Source organism: Mirounga angustirostris, unplaced genomic scaffold (assembly GCF_029215605.1).
Source record: "Mirounga angustirostris isolate CCGP_5_RB_7025 unplaced genomic scaffold, mMirAng1.0.hap1 SCAF_11, whole genome shotgun sequence".
Classification (NCBI taxonomy): domain Eukaryota; kingdom Metazoa; phylum Chordata; class Mammalia; order Carnivora; family Phocidae; genus Mirounga; species Mirounga angustirostris.
This window is the reverse complement of record NW_026991719.1, coordinates 32,864,040-32,887,001: the sequence shown is the minus strand read 5'-3', so window position 1 is coordinate 32,887,001 and position 22,962 is coordinate 32,864,040. Positions and strand designations below refer to the sequence as shown.

The following is a 22,962-nucleotide window of genomic DNA, read 5'->3' as shown; positions in this document are numbered from 1 at the left end:
TATCCAACTCAGCTTAGAATGGAATCCCTCTGGAAACCATTAACTGGTATTATTGTGGCCCTCACATCCAGAAGAGAAGAGATGGAATTTCTTGAACCCCAACAGCACTTTCAAAAACAATGCTTTTCCAAGTTTTATATCAAGATGTTCATAATAGACCAATGCAATCCTTACCTTTCAAAAAATAATTCTAGACAATAAGTATCACAGAAAAAAGTAGATACTTATAACATTCTAGCAGTTCCATGGCATTCGTAATGGACAGCTCTATGACATTTGTACATATTTCTTAGACACAGTTGGAAGATTGTTGGTAATGAAATTGTAATAGTAACAATGAACTGTACATACCATAGGAGGGTTCCCAGAGAACTGTGGGATTGGGCATTTTCCTGGTTTTCCCCAGTCTGAGGGGTCTTTTTCACATTGCTCAGGCTTGTGTTCCTTTAAACTCTGTGGGGTCTGCCCACGAACGATTCGCCTGGGGAGGAAATTAAGTCCAGACCATTTAGTAGCAAGAAATTAAGTTCTTAGTTTTTAGAGAATCTGGGCATATTTCAAGTATTCTAGTATGGATCCTATACTTTCCACTTAACAGTAATATCTCATTGACCCCTCTGAGTAGATTTGAGGAAGGGAAAGGAAATATGTCTTCTTCAGCAATATAAAAAAACATATGTACAATGACACAAAGAATATGTAGGTTTTGGATCATCAGTACATGTTTTCTTAAAGGGAGCATTTGTGCTTCTGTTTCGAGTATTATTTTCATTTGTAAACAAACAGACAAAAACAGGAAAACTGCCAATCTAACAGAGCACGTACTCGCCCATACAGTGTCTTTGTGCGAATTACAAAAAGATGCCCCCTCTGTGGGGACAGTCATAGAAGCAAAGAGCCTGGCCAGCAAAGCATGGGCGAAGTTTACGCCCCACGGACAGGCACCCTGTGCGGTTGACACACAGTAGCTCCGAGGCTTAGTCCAAGCGCTTCATTTGTTGTTCCAAAATTGTCTAAAGTAAATCGAAAGGGTTGAAATCAGTTTAAGGAGACTTTGTGGGGATTATGACATTCTCACAGATATCAACACTAATGGTGCGTCCTTGGAAGCACTCAGAGCACATTCATTTCGATTCCATACATTTCAACTGAGCAACTGCTAACACACAAGACAATGTGGGTTTACTGGGAACAGAAGAAGGGGGGCACAAAGTCAGGTAAGTCATGTTCCTGACCTCAAGGAACATAAATGGCAGGGTCTTCAGAATATATATGAAGAAGAGACACAGAAGGCCCCCTTTGTAATAGTTGTATGGGGGACCTAAAATTTCTTGTGCCACTTGGTATATTCTGTGAATGTTTTAATTCAAGGCTGTTAACCATCCTTTTCTATCCCTAGGCGTTGGGGCAGAGAGTTACCATGTACTGAGCATCTATTATGTGCCAGGCCTGGGGAAAGTTACTCTACACAAATTATCTCAGTTGACCCTCATAACAAGCCTGAATGGTAAGTATTGGCAGCCCCATTTGACACATGAGAACACCGAGGCTTAGAGAAACTAGTAACTTAGAAGCAGAATAATTTGGAGAAACCAATTTTGGGCCTGTGTCAGACAGCCTTTGTTTCAAATCCCAGGTCTACCCCTTGCTAGTTTGGTGGCCTTGGGCAAGTTATTTAACTTCTTCTGAACCTCGGTTTCTGCAGTTGTAAAATAGGTATAATAATACCTAATTAAAGGTGTATTTTAGTGATCCATTGGCCTGATGCATAAGATATGTCAACACAAAGTAAGAGTCCAACAAATGATAATTGTCAAAATTCCTAAGTCCCAAGTTCACATGGGGAGTAAGGGAGAGAAAACAAAATTGGATTCTCCCCTCTTCTCAGCGCAAGGACCAGAAGTCAGGAAACCTGGATTTTAATCCCAGTTCAGCTGCTGCTGCCAAGGCCATGAGACTGTGAGCAATCAGCCAACCAGTGTAAGTGGCAGATTCTCTTCAGATGGAGAGTGGGGCAAATATACCTCGTCTGCCCGCTCCAAAGGTAAATGCATAGTTGTGAAACTATACAAGCATAAAGCGGTGGAAGTACTAAGCTAGAGAGGGGAAGAGATTCATTTTTTGTCTCTAGGATTCCTTGAAACAGCTGGCTTATGATCAAATCCCATTTAAAGATACTCAATTGCTTTAGGAGAGTCAAGAGATTCTTTGCCTACACAGATTCTTCAGTGCTTAGAAAGAGTTGATGAGGGGTCAGAGTCAGCAAGTCAATCAAGAATGCATACAAAGTGGTTGCCCAATGCTGCATCTTCCCACCCTTTCCCCTTTTCACACTCAGGTCTTAGTCACCTCCAGGCCAACTTGGCTCCCAGCACAGTCATTGAACCTTGAGCAGGTGCTCTCTTGATGCTTAGTTATGTGGAGCCCCAAACCCACCAGGGGACTTCCCCAAGCCTACTTTTGTGTGCAGGTGGGAGAATCAGCTGGTGTGAAACAGCATAAAAAGGAAACCTGGTATTAAATAGGATTTCCCATAAGACGAACTGTCCCAACCACACATGCAGGCACTGTGAGTCTCTATGAGAGTATTTGTCATGGCCTGCCTGAGACCACCTGGGCCCCAATCCCAGCTATGCCACTTACAAACTGGCTGACTTGGGCTACATAGTTTAGCTTTGTTAGCTTGTTTCCTTGTCTACAATTTCCCCCAGGAAATGGGGATGTAAGAGGATCTCTACCTAAAAGAAACATTTCATGTCTATAATGAGTGCTCAATAGAAGTGAGCTCTTAAAAAAAAAAAAAAAAAGATTTTATTTATTTGACAGAGAGAGAGACACAGCGAGAGAGGGAACACAAGCAGAGGGAGTGGGAGAGGGAGAAGCAGGCTTCCCGCAGAGCAGGGAGCCCGACGCGGGGCTCGATCCCAGCACCCTGGGATCACGACCTGAGCCGAAGGCAGACGCTTAACGACTGAGCCACCCAGGCGCCCCTAGAAGCGAGCTCTTACCTTTATTGTATTAGAATGCTGGAAGGCAATAACCATGTATTTTTCCTTCTAGTATTCCCCACCGCGCCGGAGACCAGTCCTCATACACAGTAGGCAATCAGTATATGTCCAGCTTGAATCAAAGCTCATCGAACTACAGCAAACCCTTTCACCTGATTAATTTAGCCCCTCTAGTTTGGGAGTTTGTCTAATTTACTAGTGATTAAGCCATAAGAAACATCACTGCAGACATCCAAGACCCCTCCAGCACCCTTAACATGTTTTACACACTTGGAGAGGTACTCAAACGTTGGGGTATTTTTCAAGCTTGCTAGAATTAACTGCATTAATAATAGCTATTGTTAAATTACTACAGAAATAATAGCTATTAATCGGGTGCAATAAATGAAAATGCTGCTGAGTGGCCTCTAGCCAACTGACCTCTGGTGTCCCCTCATACTCCCCCAGCAGAGAGTCTGACGACACACAGACAAGGAGGTCGCTGTACCTCTAACAGCCTCCAACCTGGAAACTAAAGGATTTAAAGTACTTGACCTCGGAGATTAAACACTCACTCAGCTCCGTGGATGGCGAGACCGATGAAGAAGATCACAAAAAGATGGTGTGTGTACCAAAACACTTCAAAATAAGACCTCCGGATGGTTTTGGTGGAGGAAGTGATAATTAATATGAGGCACAGTGTGATCACAATACCAGTGATGCCGGCCAGCCGGGTCACAGCCACATACAGGCCTCCTTCAGGATTCTGCAAAATACAAACACACACACACACACACACACACACATATTACTCATAGGCTCTCAAATGCAAGACTATTTATAAAGCGTCTGGTGTATAGGCCAATAGGTATTTTCATTCCCCCTTCCGATAATCCTAACCATCCCTCACAGAGTGAGATAGATTTAGAATAGATATTTCTCAATTTAAAACTGTCTTACGGGGCGCCTGGGTGGCTCAGCCGGTTAAGTGTCTGCCTTCGGCTCAGGTCATGATCCCAGGGTCCTGGGATTGAGTCCCACATCGGGCTCCCTGCTCGGCGGGAAGCCTGCTTCTCCCTCTCCCACTCTCCCTGCTCGTGTTCCCTCTCTCACTGTGTCTCTCTCTCTCAAATAAATAAATAAAATCTTAAAAAAAAAAAAAAACTGTCTTACGTGGTCAGGGTGTCACAGGAAGTACTAACTGATACACTGAAATAGTCCTAAGGGAGTATCGAATAAAGGACATCAGCCAACTGTAAGATGTCCTAAAAGGGTCTGAGGCTCCTTCTCCCTTTGGTTTGGAAAGGGCCTCAGTGCTTGGTTGGCAAATGTATTCTGGACATGCCTCCCATCTTAGGCTGGGTTCCCCTGAAGCAGACAGACCTTGAGATGAGGATTCATGAGCAAGTGATTTTAAAAAGGTGTGCTCCAGAAGAAACTGGTAAGAAGATGGGCAATAGGACAGGAAAGAGGAACAAGTCAAACACGAGGGTGATCTCAGGCCAAGTCTTTAGAGAAGGTAGCTTCAGCCTGATGCTGCGGAGGAACTGTGGAGGGTAGGTCACACCTCAGAGTTCATCCCTGACTCAAGGCAAGGAAGCTGGGCTTTCATGGCCTGCACCCATCAGCTATTGGTTAACGGCTGCCCACAGAGAGGTAGCCATCCAGACCCTTCCAGATCTCTGAGCTTGTGGGCCAAGGGACTCCGATAGCACCAGGGTGGTCCTCTGAGGAAGAAACACTGGCATCAGAAATTGAGAAGTGAAAACACACAGAAAGGTGGGGGGAGCACAGACACAGTACAAAGAGATCCGGGCAGAGCGTGACTGACAGCGTCGGCTCACCGAGTATGTTCACATTGCCTTTCTTCTATATCATTGTACGAACAATGAACAATATGAAAGAAAAATTATCCCAGAAGTTACAGAAAAGGAATTTTTTTTCTTTTATGCAAGTTGTTTTCATGTTAGCCTGAGGAGAATTATTTCTGCAATGTTAAGGGACTTTTCTTCTCATCTTTTCTAAACACGAGGAAACACGTTTGGGATTCAGTGTATAATTATGTGACTTGGCCATCCTCCCAAGCCATAGGGCACATGAAGATGACTCAGAGCTTCTCCGTCTGAGTGTAGGAAGCTCTAACAACTGCTGGATGGGAAGCAGTCCTTGCTGTGGATACCCCAAATGGCTGCCCCTGGAAGACCATGGAGTTACTCCCAGTGCACCGTGCTTCCCATGGGCCAATAATCAGCAGACATAGGCCACCCCTCAGATGTTGTAGGCAAGAAAGAAGAAATGCGTCTCTGTCGGCTGTCAGCTGGTGGCTAGCCTAGTACTAACACCGAAGTCGGAGTGTTCCCCAATTCACATAAACAATTTCCTAGAACACTCACATCAGACGAGGTCATTCGGTGACTGTGAGGGAGTGAGACAAAAAAAAAAGACCACTCCGGAATTATGTCAGAGCCAAGACAACAACACAAGTGACTGCTGCTAAGATACCCAATCCTAGAAAAACCCCCAATTCCTGACCATACCTGATGCAGAGCAAATCCTTGCTTCCTTAAACCCCTCCAAAACCACCTAACGCAAGTCCCTGTCCTATAACAAGCCTCTACGAACACCTTCCTGGAATGTCCCAGACTTTCTCATGGTGCTAGGTCTCTTTTGCTGCAGGAAGTGATAAACTCAACTTTGTTTGACTAGATGTGTGTTCTTGTCTTTTCTTTGGTGGTGGGCATTGTCATGGGTGAGCCTGAGTTACTCCAGATTCCACAGGTGAGCCTAAGGACCTGGAAAACATCTAGAGACCCTCCACACATGGGATCAGGAGTGTGGAAGACATTTTCTCTGTACCCACATTCTTAGAAACTACAGACTTGGCCCACTGATAGTCAACTTTTAACATTGTTGATGTTCTGCCCAAGTAGAGTTCTTCACTTGCTGAAATCTAGTCCTCAGTTTTAATGGCCTAGGGACCATCTGTATCCGGAAATAGACTTACCGGGATTTTCTTTCGAGCAAAATTGAGGTAACTTTCACCAGGTTTATCTCCAAGGTCAGAGAGTGCTATTGAATACCTATCAGAATTGTTGACTCGGGCATTCACACACCATTCCACATTAAACAGATGGGCAATGGTATGAATCGCTGAAGAGAACAGAGAACAGAAACAAACAAGGTGAAGGGTGTGGACAATTTTTGTGTTAAGTTGGGTTTCTGCCTATAACCCCCGACTCTATGATAAGATACAGGGAGACACAGGGATGGCCCAGGACACTTAGAAACAAGAACTGGGTCTCCAGGCCAGAGAGGCAAGACTCGAACTCTAGTGGGTAAGCTATTCTCTAGTTTTGTGATCATACGCAAATCACTTGACCTCTCTGGTCTTGGTTTCCTCATTTGTAAAATGCAGATGTTAAACGACATTATCCTAAAGATCCAATCAAGTTCTGAGCTTCTACAAAATAACCTTGGTCTCTGAGGATATTTAGGTGTGCTCTCATTGTTTCTCTCCCCCTGATATATTTGTGCTCAAACAAGAAGACTCTCATATAATAATGTATGCCTTTGGCTGGCCCATTCACCTGACTCTGACATTACTCCAGAGAGATAACATTTTATCGAACTGATATAAGCCAATGGCCACAAGAGTGAATATCTTCTTGAAAATTGCATTCCTTACTTAACAAGCACTTACATACAACTTACTGGGTTTCAAGAACTGTTATAAGTGCTTTATAATTAATCCTTATACTATTAGTATCATCTCATCTTACAGATGAGGAAACTGGGGCATAGATTGCTTTAATATCTTGCCCAAGATCACCAAGCTAGGAAGCAGCAGAGTTAAGAATCGAATCCAAGCAATCTGGTGCTCAAATCTTTGCTCCTAATCATTACGCTATGTTGCTTTCTAATAAGATTTTATCATGCATTTTGCTTTTGAACCATTTTGTTTGCCACAGCTCAGAAAGCCTGCACAATCTACTAATAGAAGAGAAACCCAGTTAAACACCTGCAATCTAAGCCTATTTTACTCAAATTATGGGGAAATTCTTTAAGGGCAGAATAAAAATCTCTTTTGTTCATCACTGTGCCTGTGTGCATGCCTATTGCCCGGCACATCACTTATTTGTTAAGTGAATTAGTGAAGATTTGATAATGGTCCCAGATACATCCCTTGTGCCAACACCGCCACTTTAATTATTATAATAATAACACATAATATAGAATACATATATACATATGTATACCTGTTAGATATATAATAACAATAATAAATAAAGAACACGCTTAGCTGATAAGGGCTATCTTACCCTTAAAATAAGGTATCTTTTCAACTTATGGGTTGTGGCAAGAACCACAACCTGTAAGTTGAGAAGATATCCTATCTTAGGGTTACTGCAAGAAATCCACAAATCTACATGTTCAACCTTAGTATTTTTTTTAATGGATAAATAAAAGCTCTCAGTTGTGGACTAACTTTTTTTATATTAAAAAGCATGGAAAAGGGTGAAGACACTCAGATTTTGTCAGAAGAGCCCAAGATATAAAAGTTTTAAGACTTGAAGGAATAAACCCTAATATTGGGATGGAAGAAAGAATGGTGAATATTTTTTAACAGAATTCATTCGAAAAGTACAACATATCTTGCTGGGAATGTAAATTGGTGCAGCCACTATGGAAAACACAATGGAGCTGCCCCAAAAAACTAAAAAAAGAAATACCATACAATCCAATAATTCTACCCAAAGAAAATGAAAACACTAATTTGAAAAAAAGATATATGCATCCCCATGTTTATAGCAGCATTATTTACAATAGCCAAGATATGGAAGCAACCTAAGTGTCCATCCATAGGTGAATGGATAAAGAAGAAGTGGTATATAATATATATATTGTATAATTGTGTGTGTGTGTATATATATATATATATATATACACACAAAATTGAGTATTACTCAGCCATAAAAAAGAATGAAACCTTGCCATTTGCTACAGCATGGATGGACCTAGAGGGTATTATGCTACATGAAATAAATCAGACAGAGAAAGACAAATACCATATGGTTTCACTTATATGTAGAATCTAAAAACCAAACCTACCAAACCAAACAAGACAGAAACAGACTCATAAATACAGAGAACAAACTGATGGTTGCCAGAGGGGTTGGGGGTGAGGGGATGGGCAAAATAGGTAAAGGAGATTAAGAGATATAAACTTCCAGTTATAAAACAAATAACTCACAGGGATGTAAAATACAGCATAGGGAATATAGCCAATAATACTGTACTAACTTTGTGTGGTGACAGACGGTAACTACATTTATCATGGTGAGCATTTTATAATGTATGTCATTGTCGAATCACTATGTTGTACACCTGAAACCAATATAATATTGTATGTTAAGTATACTTCAATTAAAAAAATAAATTAAAAAATACAACATATCCAATCACCACCTAATCTACCTAAAAATGCTGATCTCCTCTAAAAATAAAAGCAATCTAGGAATAGAGGGAACTCTCTGGTTCCACGTTTTCTTTGCAATCTCAAATATCTTAATAAACTTACCAGTGTGAAGTGCAATCATCCATGCCACCATTTTATGAAAAGTGAGGTTCCTGTCCAGTTGTCTTCGAATTCTTGTGGAACAGCACTTTGATTAAGGAGAAAAGAACAAAGTAGTAATTGTTAACAAGAAGGTTTTCTGTGTGACAGGCAGTAGATACGTGTCACCTCATTTAATTGTCATAACCACCCTAAAAACAGTGTCATTCTATGCATTCGACAGATGAGAAAACCGAGGCTCAGATACTTGTAGTCATCTTCCCAAGGTCAAACAGTGAGTGGCCTACCTGACAGGTTCCTGCAGTAACCACACGCATGCACAACCAGCTCAAACCAAGAAGCCCAAAGAAGTTTGTTGAACATTAAATGTCAGGTCCCTACAACCAGTTTCTGCATATTTTACCTGGACCTGAAGGAGGGAAGCTCTGTCTCTGTGTCTTCTCCATCACTTTTCCCCACCCCAGAATGTGTGTGAGCTCCCTCACAGTCCCACGCTGGGCAGTTAGCAAAGGCTCATCCTTGTGAGGATGTCAACCAGTAAGTTAAGTGTTAGGTGAGAGATTCAAGAGTCAGCTCTCCTAGGGACACTAACATTGTAATAGGAAAGCTGTATGCATTTCACATGACCCTGAAAGTCTAATGGGGACACAGACAAGTGAACAGTTCTAGAACAAGTGAATAGTTTTAGAACAACACCCTTCTAAGACCTACACTGTGCAAGGAGAAAAAATTGTCCACCCGCCTCTGTTGACAGAGACAACATCGCAAGGAGATACCATTAACCAAATATTAATGGCAAAAAGAACAATAGCTAATATTTACAAAGAGCTTCTGCAAGGAGCTGTTTTAAGTGTTTTATATGCATTCTGACTCTTTATTTTTGCATCAATCTTAGCAGGGAGGTACCATTATTATCACTGTATAACAGGTTAGGGAGAAACAAGTGGAGAGGTTACCCCTGCCTTAGGTCACATAGTTAATAAGCGGCAGAGTTGGGATTTAAATACAGGCTATCTGATGCCAGAGTATCAATATTCTGATGTTTTCATACCTTTTATGATTACCTTGACATTAAAAATAGTATTTTGGTCAGTACTCAAGTGTGACTGTCCTGATACATGTTAGAAGATGTGGATTTTGCTGGCTAATTGAACATAATAACACAAAATAAATAAATAAATAAACAAATAAGTGGTGGGGGGAGGAAGATTTGGATTTGAATCTTGATTCAGGTCAATGCCCAAAGTAGAAAAAACACAAACTGTGCTTTATGGTTGAATCAAAGCTTTGTCCTCCTGAAACCTGGTCAAATGCTTGCTCTGGCTGCAAGATACAGACAACTGTTAAGGAGAGCCAAGTGCCAAAAAAAAAAAAAATCTTAGGTATTATAAGTATCTGGTTCTAAACATATTCAATTTAATCTAAGGGTGTTTAATATTTGACTTACTTATTATTTTTTTAAATAGGCTCCATGCCCATCATGGAGCCCAACATGGGGCTTGAACTCACGACCCTGAAATCGAGACCTGAGCTGAGATCAAGAGTCAGATGCTTAACCGACTGAGCCACCCAGGGGCCCCATGGCTTAGTTATTTTTAATAACATGTTCTGATTTTATAGAAAAAAATGTAGTTGTGTGGAGAATTGTGCTTACTCTACTATCTCTGGGTTAGCTACATCTACAGAGAGCATGGGACCATGAGAGCAGATTCCCAGGACTGCAGAAATACTACTAGTGAGGAAGACACAGAGGATTCCAGAGAAAGGAAGAAAGAATTAGACTTTATTGAGTGCTTTCTGTGAGCCAGGCAGTTTAGCCATAATCATTACCTCATTCAGTGACAATGTGATAAGGATTATTGTCCTCATTTTACAGATTAAAAAAATTAAAGCTAAATCTCACATTGGCTGGGATCCAAGTCTATTTGTCTTTAAGGTTCATACCCTTTTCCATCAAACCAAATGCAAAGATATAGTCACTATTATTCTACATGTCTAAAAAAAAAACCCAAGACAAGAATTTAAGTCAACTGCAAGGTGATCACAGAAAACAAGGTCAGGGGAAGTGAGATTGGGAAGAGAAGGCTACGAATGAAGGGTGTATTATCAGATCAGCTACCACTATCATGTATCATATCATATCATATCATATCATATCATATCATATCATACCATACCATGGTCTCTTTGATTAGAGGACTCTGAGAGATATAGAAAATGCTCCAGAGGTTTTCTTTTCTTTCTTTTTCTTTCTTTCTTTCTTTCTTTCTTTCTTTCTTTCTTTCTTTCTTTCTTTCTTTCTTTCTTTCTTTCTTTCTTCCTTCCTTCCTTCCTTCCTTCCTTCCTTTCTTTTCTTTTCTTTCTTTTCTTTTTTTTACCTGAGTGGTTAGAAAGCTTAGGAATTCATCCCCCGACTCCCATCTGTCACAGGCCAAGGGCTGGTCCCAGGGCATCAACTCCCTGGCATTTCAGGCTTGCCCCAGGAGAGGGCTGAAAGAAAATCCTCAGGCAGAGAATGAGTGGGGCTTGCAGAAGGCAGCTACCCCATGTGCTGTAGAACCGTAAGTGTGGAGGGAACATGAGTGAAACACCAACAGCATCAGCTACAGCTAAGTGTCCACTGGTGGACATGGGCAGTGACTCAGGTTCTCAAAATAAGGGTTTCCTATTTGAAATCACTTAGCTTACATTTCTGTTGATGAAAAATTGTCTTTGGTTTCTTATACAGCCTTGTCGCCTTTTCTGTTTATTTCAAGTGCTGTACATTGTTTTACTACTTTGTATTCTTTACAATTTTAAGGAAATATCTTTTTCCTGTTTCCCAATTGCTAGGTTCCTCCATAGTTTCTTGGAGTCCCTGTGGTAGGCAGAATTCAAAGGTGATCCCCAATGACCTTATATAATCTCCTCCCTTTGAGTGGGGGTGGGACCTGACCTGTGAATGTGATGGGATGTCACTCCTATGAGTTTGTTACATTATATGGCAAAAGGCATTTTACAGAGGTAACAAAAGTCCCAAATTGACCTTAAGAGAAAGTTTATCTGGGTGGGCCTGAGCCAATCACATGGCCCTTTAAATCTGGGTCCAGAACTCAGAGACGGAAGAACTCAGAGATTCAAGGCACGGGAAGTATTTGCTGCAATGTTGCTGGCTTGAACATGGAGGAGGCCACATGGAAGGAATACAGGGACTGTCAGGATCTGAGAGCAGCCCCTGAATGGCTGTCAGCAAGGAGACAGGAACCTCAGTCCCACAACTGCAAGGAACTGATTTTTGCCAACAAGAATGAGTTTGGAAGATTTTTACCCAGAGTTTCCATTTGAGAATTCAGCCCAGTTGGCACCTTGACTTCAGCCTTGTAATATGCTGAGCAGAGAACCCAACCAAACACAGGATGCTGGACTTCTCACTGGCAGAACTGAGAGCTAATAAACTGGGGTTGTTTTAAGCCACTTAATTTGTGGAAATTTCTCACACAGCAACAGATAATTAATATAGTCCTTATTGGAGTGATGGAATACAATTGGAGTCCTAAGACTGAGAGAATGGGAACAGTAGGATCAGAAATCAGTGCTGAATTACATTTCAGAGGGCAAGTTCTGCAAAACTTGCCATCAGATATACATGTGTTGGATCTCAGCCCGACCACCTAGCTGTGTGACGTTGAACAATATGCTCAGTTTCTAACTTCCTTACCTATGTATTTATCATAGTTCTTCTCTCATAGGTCTGTTTTATAGATTCACTAAGAGGTGTTTAATAAATATTTGAGTGTTTTTTTGTATCATTATTTAACTCTTCAGCTAGTATGTCTTAGCTCCCCATGCTGAATTTCAAGAAAAAAAATACGGTTTTGATGTGGCCTCTACAGTGTTTCCATAGTTCTACCCTTATCATCATCAATATAGATCATCAAAAATATGGAACAACAGATTCTGATGCCCCCATCAGCTTGAGCAGCAGAGTGTTAGAGAAAAAGAAATTGAATGCCAGAACAATGGAGAGATGTGCTTGAGAAATAAAAGGTCCATTTGTAATACTCTGAATTTAATAGGTAGGTTTTTTTTAAAAAGCTAGTTGATATGAAACTCACACATCTCATAAAAAGGAAAAACAGAGGCCATTAGTTACCAGTGGGTCATTGGAATGGATCTCACCAAGGCACCAATCCCTAGTTTTTCCCAGTTGCCCTCTAGGATATGCTCAGGATGGCCCCCCGCAAAAAAATCCAAAGAGAAGTCACAAGTCATGTTTATATGGGGCTTCCAAATACAATCTCCTCACCATTTCCTGAAATGGGAACAAGCCCGCTGGCTGGTGGTGTGGGAAGGAAGGGCTTTGCTGCCTCTGACTGCCCAGGGCTTGCTCCTCATCACACAGATACCATTTTTATGCTTTTGAGTCCCTTCTGGATTATCGCCAGCTACCTCCTAATTACCCAAGCTACCATCAAGTCCCATGGCTTCCTCACTGAACTACCCCTTTTGCCATTGACTTCTAAAGGGAAGTTTCTCTGTTACTGTCACCTCGAGCCTAGCCCAATCTCACTAAGCTATTATTATTATTATTATTATTATTATTATTATTATTGAGTAATCTCAGCAAATTTCTACGCTGCATTTAAACTGCAAGAGAGAAAAAAAAAATTTTTAAGGTAAAGATTTTATTTATTTGAGAAAGAGAGAGAGGGAGAGTGGGGGGAGGGGCAGAGGGAGAGGGGACAAGCAGACTCCTCGCTGAGCAGGGAGGGTCCTGGGATCATGCCCTGAGCTGAAATCAAGAGTTGGACACTCAATCCACTGAGCCACCCAGGTGCCCTGAAAAAATATTTTTTTTTCAAGTTAGAAATGGAACTAAAAAGGAGTGCATATTTAATGGGGTAAACATGAGTTTCTATAACATGACCAATACAGACACTTAAAAGTTCTATTTTATGTACACCTGGTCTCACTACACATGCCATGAACTCACTTAAATTAGATGTTTATATGCAATTTGGGAGAAATTACAAAAGCCACCCTTGAATCTATAGAACTCAGGCAAAGAAGCTGACAGTAATGTCCAAACCTGATGGCAGTAGGATAAGTGATAAATAAGAACATCAGTTTATTTGTATAGCATTGTTTGTAACTTTGAATTCGCATGTTTCTTCTCTATCTCTTCCATAGAACTCTAAGCTCCTTGAGTTCATGGCCCATCCATATGTTACTCTTTACTCACCATGCGTCCCCAGTACTTAGCATATAGCTGGCACTCAACCAAATGTTTGTTGACTGACAACTCAGCAGTTGACAGCTTAGTCAATTAATATACTTTTGGAATGTTATATTCATTCTTACAGTTGCATTGTCTCACCTGCTTTTCAGCTAAAAAGAAAAAAAAAACAAACCGTGAGACAGGAAGTCCAAGAGACTTCCCTAGACCATGTGGTTAGACACAGAGCCACAGTGAGGGTCTCTGACTCTCAGACTATATAAGGTTACAGATAAGAGCTGACTCTCTCACCTTCTTTTTTCTTTCTGATCTGAAGACTAGGACTCCCATCCGATTAGAATTTAGTTTCTGCACGGCAAGGTGGGATTATTAAGGCTTCCTTAGGGACTTCTGCATGCTAGGCCCCATCCTTCCCCATTCTCCTCAACAAAGCAGGCTGAGAGCCTTTACCTTTACTTTCCCCAGGGTGGGCCAATACTGGGGCTTTACTTCTCCAAACAATCAGAAGGATTATAAAGCAAAGTCTAACTGATTAAGACCACTAGAAATTGAATGGACGTTCTGTGACTGTGTAGTTTGCAACCTACTAACAAATCCTTGAAGTTACAACAATCTTGCCATTTCGGGCCTAGGCTATTCAGGATGCTCCAGCCTTCACATATATGATGGACTTTTTAAGACCGTCATGTGACAAGAAGACAGTTTTGAGTGTAGGTGGCACGTAGGAAAGTGAATGGGCTCTGGGGGCACAAAGAGCCGGGTTTGAATTCCAACATTGCCATTTCATTTCATCCCCATATCACTGACTTGATGTGCAGCTTTTATGAGGTGAGCTCTATGAAGACTCAGTAGGGGACAGCTATTTGGATTTCCAACATTGGTCACAGCATGGTCACTCATTTTAATTCCAATCAGAAAAGAAGTTTCGTTTGCCAAGTTCACATTTCAGGTTGGGAAACATGGAAGGAAGGACACTCCTGGTCTCTAAAAGAATGTTGCTTTCTGCTAATTTTTAAAAATATATTCTCTTACATACGGATCTCTCTGATTTTTATTTATTTATTTATTTATTTATTTGAGAGAGAGAGAATGAGAGAGAGCATGAGAGGGAGGAGGGTCAGAGGGAGAAGCAGACTCCCTGCCGAGCAGGGAGCCCGATGCGGGACTCGATCCCGGGACTCCAGGATCATGACCTGAGCCGAAGGCAGTCGCTTAACCAACTGAGCCACCCAGGCGCCCGGATCTCTCCGATTTTCAGAGCTTCTCTGCAATTTGAAGAGCAGCCTTATTTCGTCCCTGCCTTTGAAGACCTTCGTGAAGATCTTCCCTCCTGGGCCACAGGAAGCCTGAAAGCGGCCATTACAACATGTGCTTTTCACCGGGCATGGCAGCTCAATGGCAGTGCAATTTGGGCCTGGGCGGTAACAAGGATTTCTTAACTGGCCATCCTGGTGAAAACGCTGCCTGTTTCTCAGGGTTTACTTCCTCTAAATAGAAAGTATTCAAACAGGGCATGGGGGGAAGGCCAAAAAAATGAATCGTGCCTTCCTAAAAACAAAAAGTTACAGTACATGAGCTTCATTTAGCCAGTGTTCACTGGGCACCTAGAGTACGCCAGGCCCTGTACTTTACAGGCGGCTCGTTGCTAAAACTTTAAATCAAATGGTTTACCTCCGTGGTTTCTTAGACTGAGAAGATGATTTAGAAACCCTTGTAGTCAGTGTCTACTGTTAATTGTATCCCACTAATCCTGTATTCGTAAATCAACTAGTAAATTTAGTAAGATAAGGAAAAATAAGGCAGAGTTCAAGGCAAATTCTACTTGTTATTGACAGTTTGGATCACTTCCCTTCCCCCAAATATTCCGTGATTGCCAAATTAAGTATTAACTTCTCAGCTATACATTTAAGTCCTAGTTTACCAGCAAAGCCTTACCTCAGACACCTGCCCTTTACAATCCCCACGTCCCCATCAAAGTAGATTGTCATTGCTCTCCTCTATAAATTATCTCTACTTAATAGATTTTTTAAGTCTGGTTAATATCAGACACATACATTGTATTAAGAGGAAAAACAGACGCTAGTCGTTACTCATGATCCAGTAGAATGGGTCTCACCAAGACATCAATCCCTAACTTTTCCAAGCTACCCTCTTGGGTGGGATCAGGAACTGCAAACAAATCCCAACAGAAGCCAAGTGTCATGCTCCTAAGGGGCTTTCAAGAATGTCATTTCCTTACTATCTTCTTTGCGTTGGCCCATTCCATTTTCTCCATGTAGAATGTCTTTCTCTCTTATTTACATCTCCTAGTGGCTTGTTTGATCCTTACATGCCCATATTTCGAAGAAGCCTTTCTTCATTCCCTGCCCCACCTTCATTCCCAATCCCTCCTTCTTTGATTCTCCCCATAGCCCCTTATTTCTAATGTTCTGCGGGACCCATCAGATTTTGCTTTATCATATTTATTTGAGTACATAGATCTAAGTAGATTCTAAATTCCTTGTTTTTCATCTTTGTATGATAACAACAATAAGAAATTCATATACCCTAGGTTACAAAGTTTCTTATATAATCTTTTTTTTCTTCTAGCAGAGTACATTTAGGGGCTCACCAAATTGTTGAAATGAGGGTTAAAAAAACCGCCCTGGGCATTTAGAAATCTCTGAACTCCTCAATTCCACGGACTCAATACCTCTTAGTTACCGTCATTATACTGTGACTCATCGCTCCTTGATTCCACCTGCTTGGGATGTTAGCCACGAAGAGAATTTTCTCTGACTTAAAAATTTTGAAAAACATGGCACTGTAGGATTAATTCCCAAATCCCATGTCAGCCTCATAAAGTCCATAATATATTATATTATGTATGTCTGGCGTGTGTGTGTGGGCGCGTGCGCATGCACACGCACAAGTGTTTTATGGCTCTTCTTGAGGTGTAGGTTGATTGTTTTTTTGGTTTTTTGGTTTTTTTTTTTAAATGTCTGTTCCAAGTTAAACAGTTGTCTCAGGGAGCTCCATCAACAACTAATATGCAAATAAAATGGAGAATCAGGCATCCCTTGGCTTGTGAATATTGGACAGAGGTTGGAATCCTCACACTCCATTAGTCCACTTTTCCTTAGAAAGGACATTTAGTGTGATGTCCTTTGAAAATTTTGAGAAGCGTCAGCTTTATAAATGTTTGCTCTTACCGCGCTGGAACCCCTGAGGAAGGAGAGCAGATTTCGACAGACTGGCAGCAGAATCAGCATGCAGTTGAAATTCAGGCAGGCTGCAGGGGCCCTGGCCAATGGCAGCGCAAACTGGAAGATGTGGGATAGGAAGCAGGTAATTCCTATGAGCACAGAACACCCTTCCACCACTTCTCCAGGGTTCCCAGCATGAGGCCCCCCAGAGACGTCAAGTTATCTGAGAAGGAAGATCCTTCAGAACTGAGAGTCTACCTGGAGGGCCTGCTGGGATCCTTTGTTTTAATTTGGCCCTTCTCTCCCAACCCAACATTTTACTATGAAAATTTTCAAACGTAAAGAGAATTTGAAATAATGTCACAATGAACACCTGTTTTCCCATCTCCCAGGTTCCACCATCACATAGCTGCCCATCCATCTACCCATCCCTCTAGCCATCCATAGATACATCTTATTTTTGATGCATTGCAGGCATCAGTTCACTTCCATCCTAAATACTTAAGCATGTGTATCATTAATTAGAGTTCAGTATAGAAACTGGGGCTTTCTAAAGAAGATTTTCTTAATTCTCAGACTCACTTCAGCAGTAACTTAAGTTGGTCTCGTGTAATGCTTTGGCATTATAATTGTTCTTTGTAATGCCTAAAGAAGTTGCATATTATGGAGGGGAAAGCAGAGGGAAATCACCCTTCTCAGTATCAGCCGGAATTAGTTAACAACAATTATAATAGTGCAGTATTATTACGTATTATAATTATTTATACAGATGATATATGATACCTATTATAATTAGTGTTAAGTCATGAATTCACGGTTTCAGCATGATGTAACAAATGGTATCCTGTGGGGGCGGCTGTCATTGTAATTATTCTCATTTGTCATGAAGCAGAGTCCTGGCAGCTCAAGGAAATCAAGAATGCTAATGGATCCAGGGAAAGTTGGGGGCCTTCACTCTGCTGGCCTAGTCAATGAATATGACCCTTGGGCAAGTTCCTCAAAGGCTCCATCTGAGGGAGAGGCTTATTTCCTGAAGGTCATTTCACTACATGTCCCTGGGAGCAGAGCTCTCCATTCACAAAAGTTATCAGGAATCACATGCTTTAAAGAATACGGGAAGTCTCACTTGTCCCACTTGTGTCACCCTTGGATCAATCTCCAACTTTGCCTGCAATTCCAGGGTTCGCATTAGATGTCTTCTTTAAGCTAAACAGTGGCACAGTAGTTCTTGGCATGGGAGGGATGCCGCTGGGACTCCCTGACACACTTTAGTTTATCTCACACTGGAAGGCCTAAAGACTCTTGCCCAGGGGGTTGCAAGGGAGGGAGCGAGGCTAATGGTGCCGTTTGGGTTGGTCAGAAGATTTATTTAAAGTGTTGAAAGGAATATGAACCAGAATCTTTGATTAGAAATGTAAGCCAGTCAATATTGCATGAGATGGAACTTATACTTACCCCAAGAAGTTTTCGAGTGTAATAGAACTGAGGTCTAGAGAAATATATCCCATAGAAATGGATAAAGAGGAAGACGTTCATCCCCAGCCACACCAGCTGCAAAAAGAGAAATAGTTGCATGAAGTTTCCACATTTCAATCGGTAGATTTCAGACAAGATTGGAGTCAGACTAGGGTCAGGACTTCCCCAGTCTAGCCTTCAACAAAGGTGGTTACACATCTGGGTGTAACCAGCTGCAAGTCAGCTCTTGCCTACAACAGTGCCACTACACTTCGTGATTGACATGTCCACCTTGCGTTGTTCCCCATGATTGTTCTACTGCTGGCCAGGATGCCAGGTCATTAACAATCTCCCTCCCCTCTGTTGTTTTCTTCTTAACTAGTAGCAGGTGAGTCTTCTCGAAAAGAGAGGGGAAAGGAATAGGTGACTATACGGTCCCCCGCACCAATAAGACACTGTGTTCTAGTCTCACGGGTGCCGTCACCTTCCTCCAGCACACAGCACCCCACCCCAGCCAGTGGGAGTCACATCAGCTAAAACGTCAAGCCTTTAATTCTATTTGGGAACTTTTGCTTAACGTTTGAAAGAGGGACTATTGAACATGAATGAGGGGGTGAGGGGCAGGGGATTTTTTTTAAAAGCGACCCTTCTACCTTTTGACTGCTCATTTCATCCCAAGCACTGACCACATACATCAAGATCTTTTCTTACTTGTGCTTTAACGCCATTAAAGGTCCATAGGTGCTTGAGAACGATCTCTTTATGAAGAAGGTATTAAAACAACTTCTCCATTCCCTAACCTTGTCATTCTTACTCTTGCTTTCCAGACTGTGTCTTTACTGTCAAGCATATGAGTGTGCAATTTAGGAGGAGGTCATCTCCTGGGGAAAACTGTGCTAGGAGCCAAAAGTATAATATGAACTTGTTTTCTATAGGAGTAATCTGTTTTCAAAATGGTGGTAAGAAATCAAGTTAACAGTATTCTATGTTGCATTAGAATGTTGGTTTGGCATAATTTTTTAATGACACAATATTTCTTATTTTTCTTTTATTTGCGCCCCCAATTCCTCTCTGTGTCTACAACTCTAAGACTCAATTTGACCTCATGATAAATTCTTTCAAAAATTCCCCACTCATAGGTGTTCTTTTTAACATCAGTACAATACTTTCATTGGCTATTTGGAAAGGTTATTTATAAATCACATTTCTATCCTCCCAATTGTCCATGATTGCTTTGCTGAGACTGCCATCTTAAATTAATAGTTGGTCCTTGTTATGGTAAAAAACTAAAGAGATTAACACATCTATTTGAAAATTAGCCCTATCTTTACTTACAAAAATTGTTTCTCAAGATAGATTAGATTGATTTATATATATAGTCATATATAATGTATATAATATATCCACTGTATATATGAGTCTAGTTTATTTCAATTTCCTTCCTTGAATTTTTATAAACCTCATAAACAACTCAAATTTACCTCAGAGGAAAAAAAAAGTACTTTTTAAAAAAGAAAGTTGAGAACTTCAATTATTTTTGCTGTAATCACTGAAATAAAGGCCATTTCCCATACATGAGCCAATTTTGTACCTGTTATTTGGAAAATGGTGTAAAATTAGGATTGCCGATTTTTAAATGGAATAAGCACATAAAAAGTAGAGAATTTACCTCTGAGTAAATATTGATAAACAACTTAGACTCGGAGATCATTAGCATGAAATGTCTTCTACCCCCTCTGCAAAATGCTGGCTGATTTAGTACTCCCAAAGAGTCAAGAAATAGAGTAGGTGAAGTGAGCCCCCAGATACATTCTTTTCATTAATAAGTTTGGAAGAGTGCACTCAGTCCCGTTTACAGATAGACGTATGTTCACACAGTAAATCAGTTTCAATACAATTTCTTAAAGAAACAAAACAAACAAACAAAAGTTTTGCCCTATTTTAGTTTCCCGGAGAACCCAGACAAGTTCGAGAACTTACAACGACAAAGATGGAGAGCCCCTCATTCTCAATCCAGTTCCCCATGGTGATGGAGGTTCAATGCCTTGTGTCTGCTTTTCTTCTCTGCTCTGCTTCTTCTTCCCATGAGGAAATGAAAACAGCAGCCTGGGGCAATCAGTTTCCTTTTCTATTATCAGAAATTAGCTAATCATCGGTCAACTGAAAATCTTGTTTCCATAAGAACCTTAAATCTTTAAACCACAAAAAGCTGCAGAAAAAGGGTCTGTAATAATCTAATCATAACTAACCATAGTAGGAAATGAAACCAATTTCTACAACTGAGAGACAAGTAACAGTCCAATGATGGGATATATTTGACACATGGACTTGACTTTTTGACTGATCAGTTACTAAATAGCAATTTGTAAAAAGTCACTCAACTAGCCATGACTTCGTGCTGGATAAAAATCATTAAATATCTTTTGACAGGCTGAGCAGCATTTTAGTCTTGTTGAGAAGAACAATAACAATAATGATGGTTGATATTTATAGCATGCTTACATCGTGCCAATTTTCTAAGATACATATGTGTGTGTGCATACATATATATTTATCTAAGAATTGATACATATATGTCTGTGTAAACACATACACACACATATATTAAATTCAGTATACAAATAAATTCACTTGATTCTAACAATTCAACCCTTATAAAGTAGTTTTTTTAGAAGGTTTTTTGATTTTTTATTTAAATTTTGTTAGTTAACATACAGTGCAATATTCGTTTCTGGAGTAGAATTCAGCGATTCATAAAGATTTTATTTTTAAATAATCTTTACATCCAATGTGGGGCTTGAACTCACAACCCCGAGATCAAGAGTCACATGCTCTACCGACTGAGCCAGCCAGGCGCCCCTAAAGTAGTTTCTACTACTATGATTACACTTACAGATGAGGAAATTGAGACCCAGAACACTTACGTTACTTGGCCACGGTCATGCAATTAGGAAATAGTAAAGTTGGGATTTGAAATCCAAGTACTTTGGCTATACTTCTAACCAGATGCCAGGGAAAAAAAAAAAAAAAAAAAAGGCCTAACTGTGTCAACCCCATCCAAAATCACTCCAAATACAACTACAGGAAATAAAAATATAACAAATACAGCAAAATGTTTGGATGACTATAGTATTCCTAGGAAGACATGACATCCTTTAGGCTAGGTATGTACACAGGGTCAAAACAAAGGTATATCAGATGTGGCTGATGCCAAAAGCCAGATTTAGCATATTTTTTTTTTTCCTGACTACTACTCTGTCTTCAGGACATGAAAGGGTAGGAGGTAACCTACAGAAGGGTAGGATGGTAACCCCAGTATGAGATGAAAGCTGACAAATTACACAAGGGTGGTTGTACAACAGCTATAGGTAACGAAGAGGTAAAAGCAGAACTAGCAGGGCCAAATGGGAATGAGAGAATCAACAAGAGGAGAAGCATGGACCGTTTTGGTTGTTGTTTATTTATGAACCACTTGAGACAGCCTACAGAATTAGGACAATTGGCAAAGTAATACTATTTTGCACTTAATATTTAAGGAAAGGTATTAAACCGTGACCTTCTCCATTGCTCTTGGATCATGAGTAACCCACGTAAAGGACAGACAGCTTCACGGTTCCATTCCACACAGAGGTGAATTCAAAGAAACACAGTTAGACAATGAAAACATGTGCCCATTATTTGCCTCTTTGCACTGAGATCTACTCCCCACCCTTTCCTTGCTCTGCTCCGTTTCAGGGAGAATTGCATTTGCCAGGCTCCTTGGCCCTCTGGCTTCTGGTGTGGTCAGCCCAACAGGAGGATGAGGGGCAGGAGAGAAGCCAGGGTGTTTCTCCCCCCAGCTCTCTGCTTCAAGTGGCATCTCGGAAGCGGTTGCATTTCCACGAAGGCTCCAGCTCCTACCAGTCAGCCTTTCCTTCTCGAGCTTGAGCTCCTGCTGACCATCGCTGCCGCCGGAGTTCTGGCCCCTACCAGATGGCCCTGCCTTCTGGGCTTGAGCTATATCACCTCCTTCCGGTGTCCCTCCAACCCCGAGGGTGGTAACCACTTCCTGTAGTTGTTCATCTTTATGTTGCCTCCACAACCATGTGGGGATTCTGCACTTTCCCGTCAGCCATACAACAAATTCCTAGTATGAAATTCACTGTGTTAAAATGTGGTGCTTTGGGGGCGCCCAGGGGGCTCAGTCGGTGAAGCGTCTGCCTTCAGTTCAGGTCATGATCCTGGGGTCCTGGGATCGAGCCCCACATCCGGCTCCCTGCTTCTCCCTCTCCCACTGCCCCTGCCCCCCTGCTTGTACACTCTCTCTCTCTCTCTCTCTCTCTCTCTCTCGCAAATAAATAAAATCTTTAAAAATAAAATAAAATAAAATAAAATGTAGTTTGTTTTTCAGACTGGACTTTGCCTGATACACAAAATGTAATTGAGGCATGTACTCATTTTCTCATGTAATTAAAGAAGTGAGGCAAGGAGGAATAAACCAGCTTAAACATCTGCTCTCCCTGTCTCTGCCCGGCTCAGGCTCCTCCACAGGGGTGGGGGGTCAGG

At 41.2% G+C, this 22,962-nt stretch overlaps 1 protein-coding gene across 1 annotated transcript in view; it reads right to left on the bottom strand.

Moving 5' to 3' along the window:
- LOC123845481 (cytochrome b-245 heavy chain) overlaps positions 1–20,603 on the bottom strand; it is a 32,728-nt gene extending 12,125 nt beyond the window's left edge. The window contains exons 1-7 of the mRNA XM_045876230.3: positions 20,398–20,603; positions 18,418–18,513; positions 16,969–17,079; positions 8,566–8,650; positions 5,992–6,137; positions 3,563–3,753; positions 352–481 (exon numbers count right to left, since the gene is read on the bottom strand). Coding sequence (XP_045732186.1) covers positions 352–481; positions 3,563–3,753; positions 5,992–6,137; positions 8,566–8,650; positions 16,969–17,079; positions 18,418–18,513; positions 20,398–20,442 — 804 coding nt within the window. The 5' untranslated portion in view covers positions 20,443–20,603. The remainder of the gene's footprint in view (positions 1–351; positions 482–3,562; positions 3,754–5,991; positions 6,138–8,565; positions 8,651–16,968; positions 17,080–18,417; positions 18,514–20,397) is intronic.
- Positions 20,604–22,962: the final 2,359 nt, after the last annotated feature.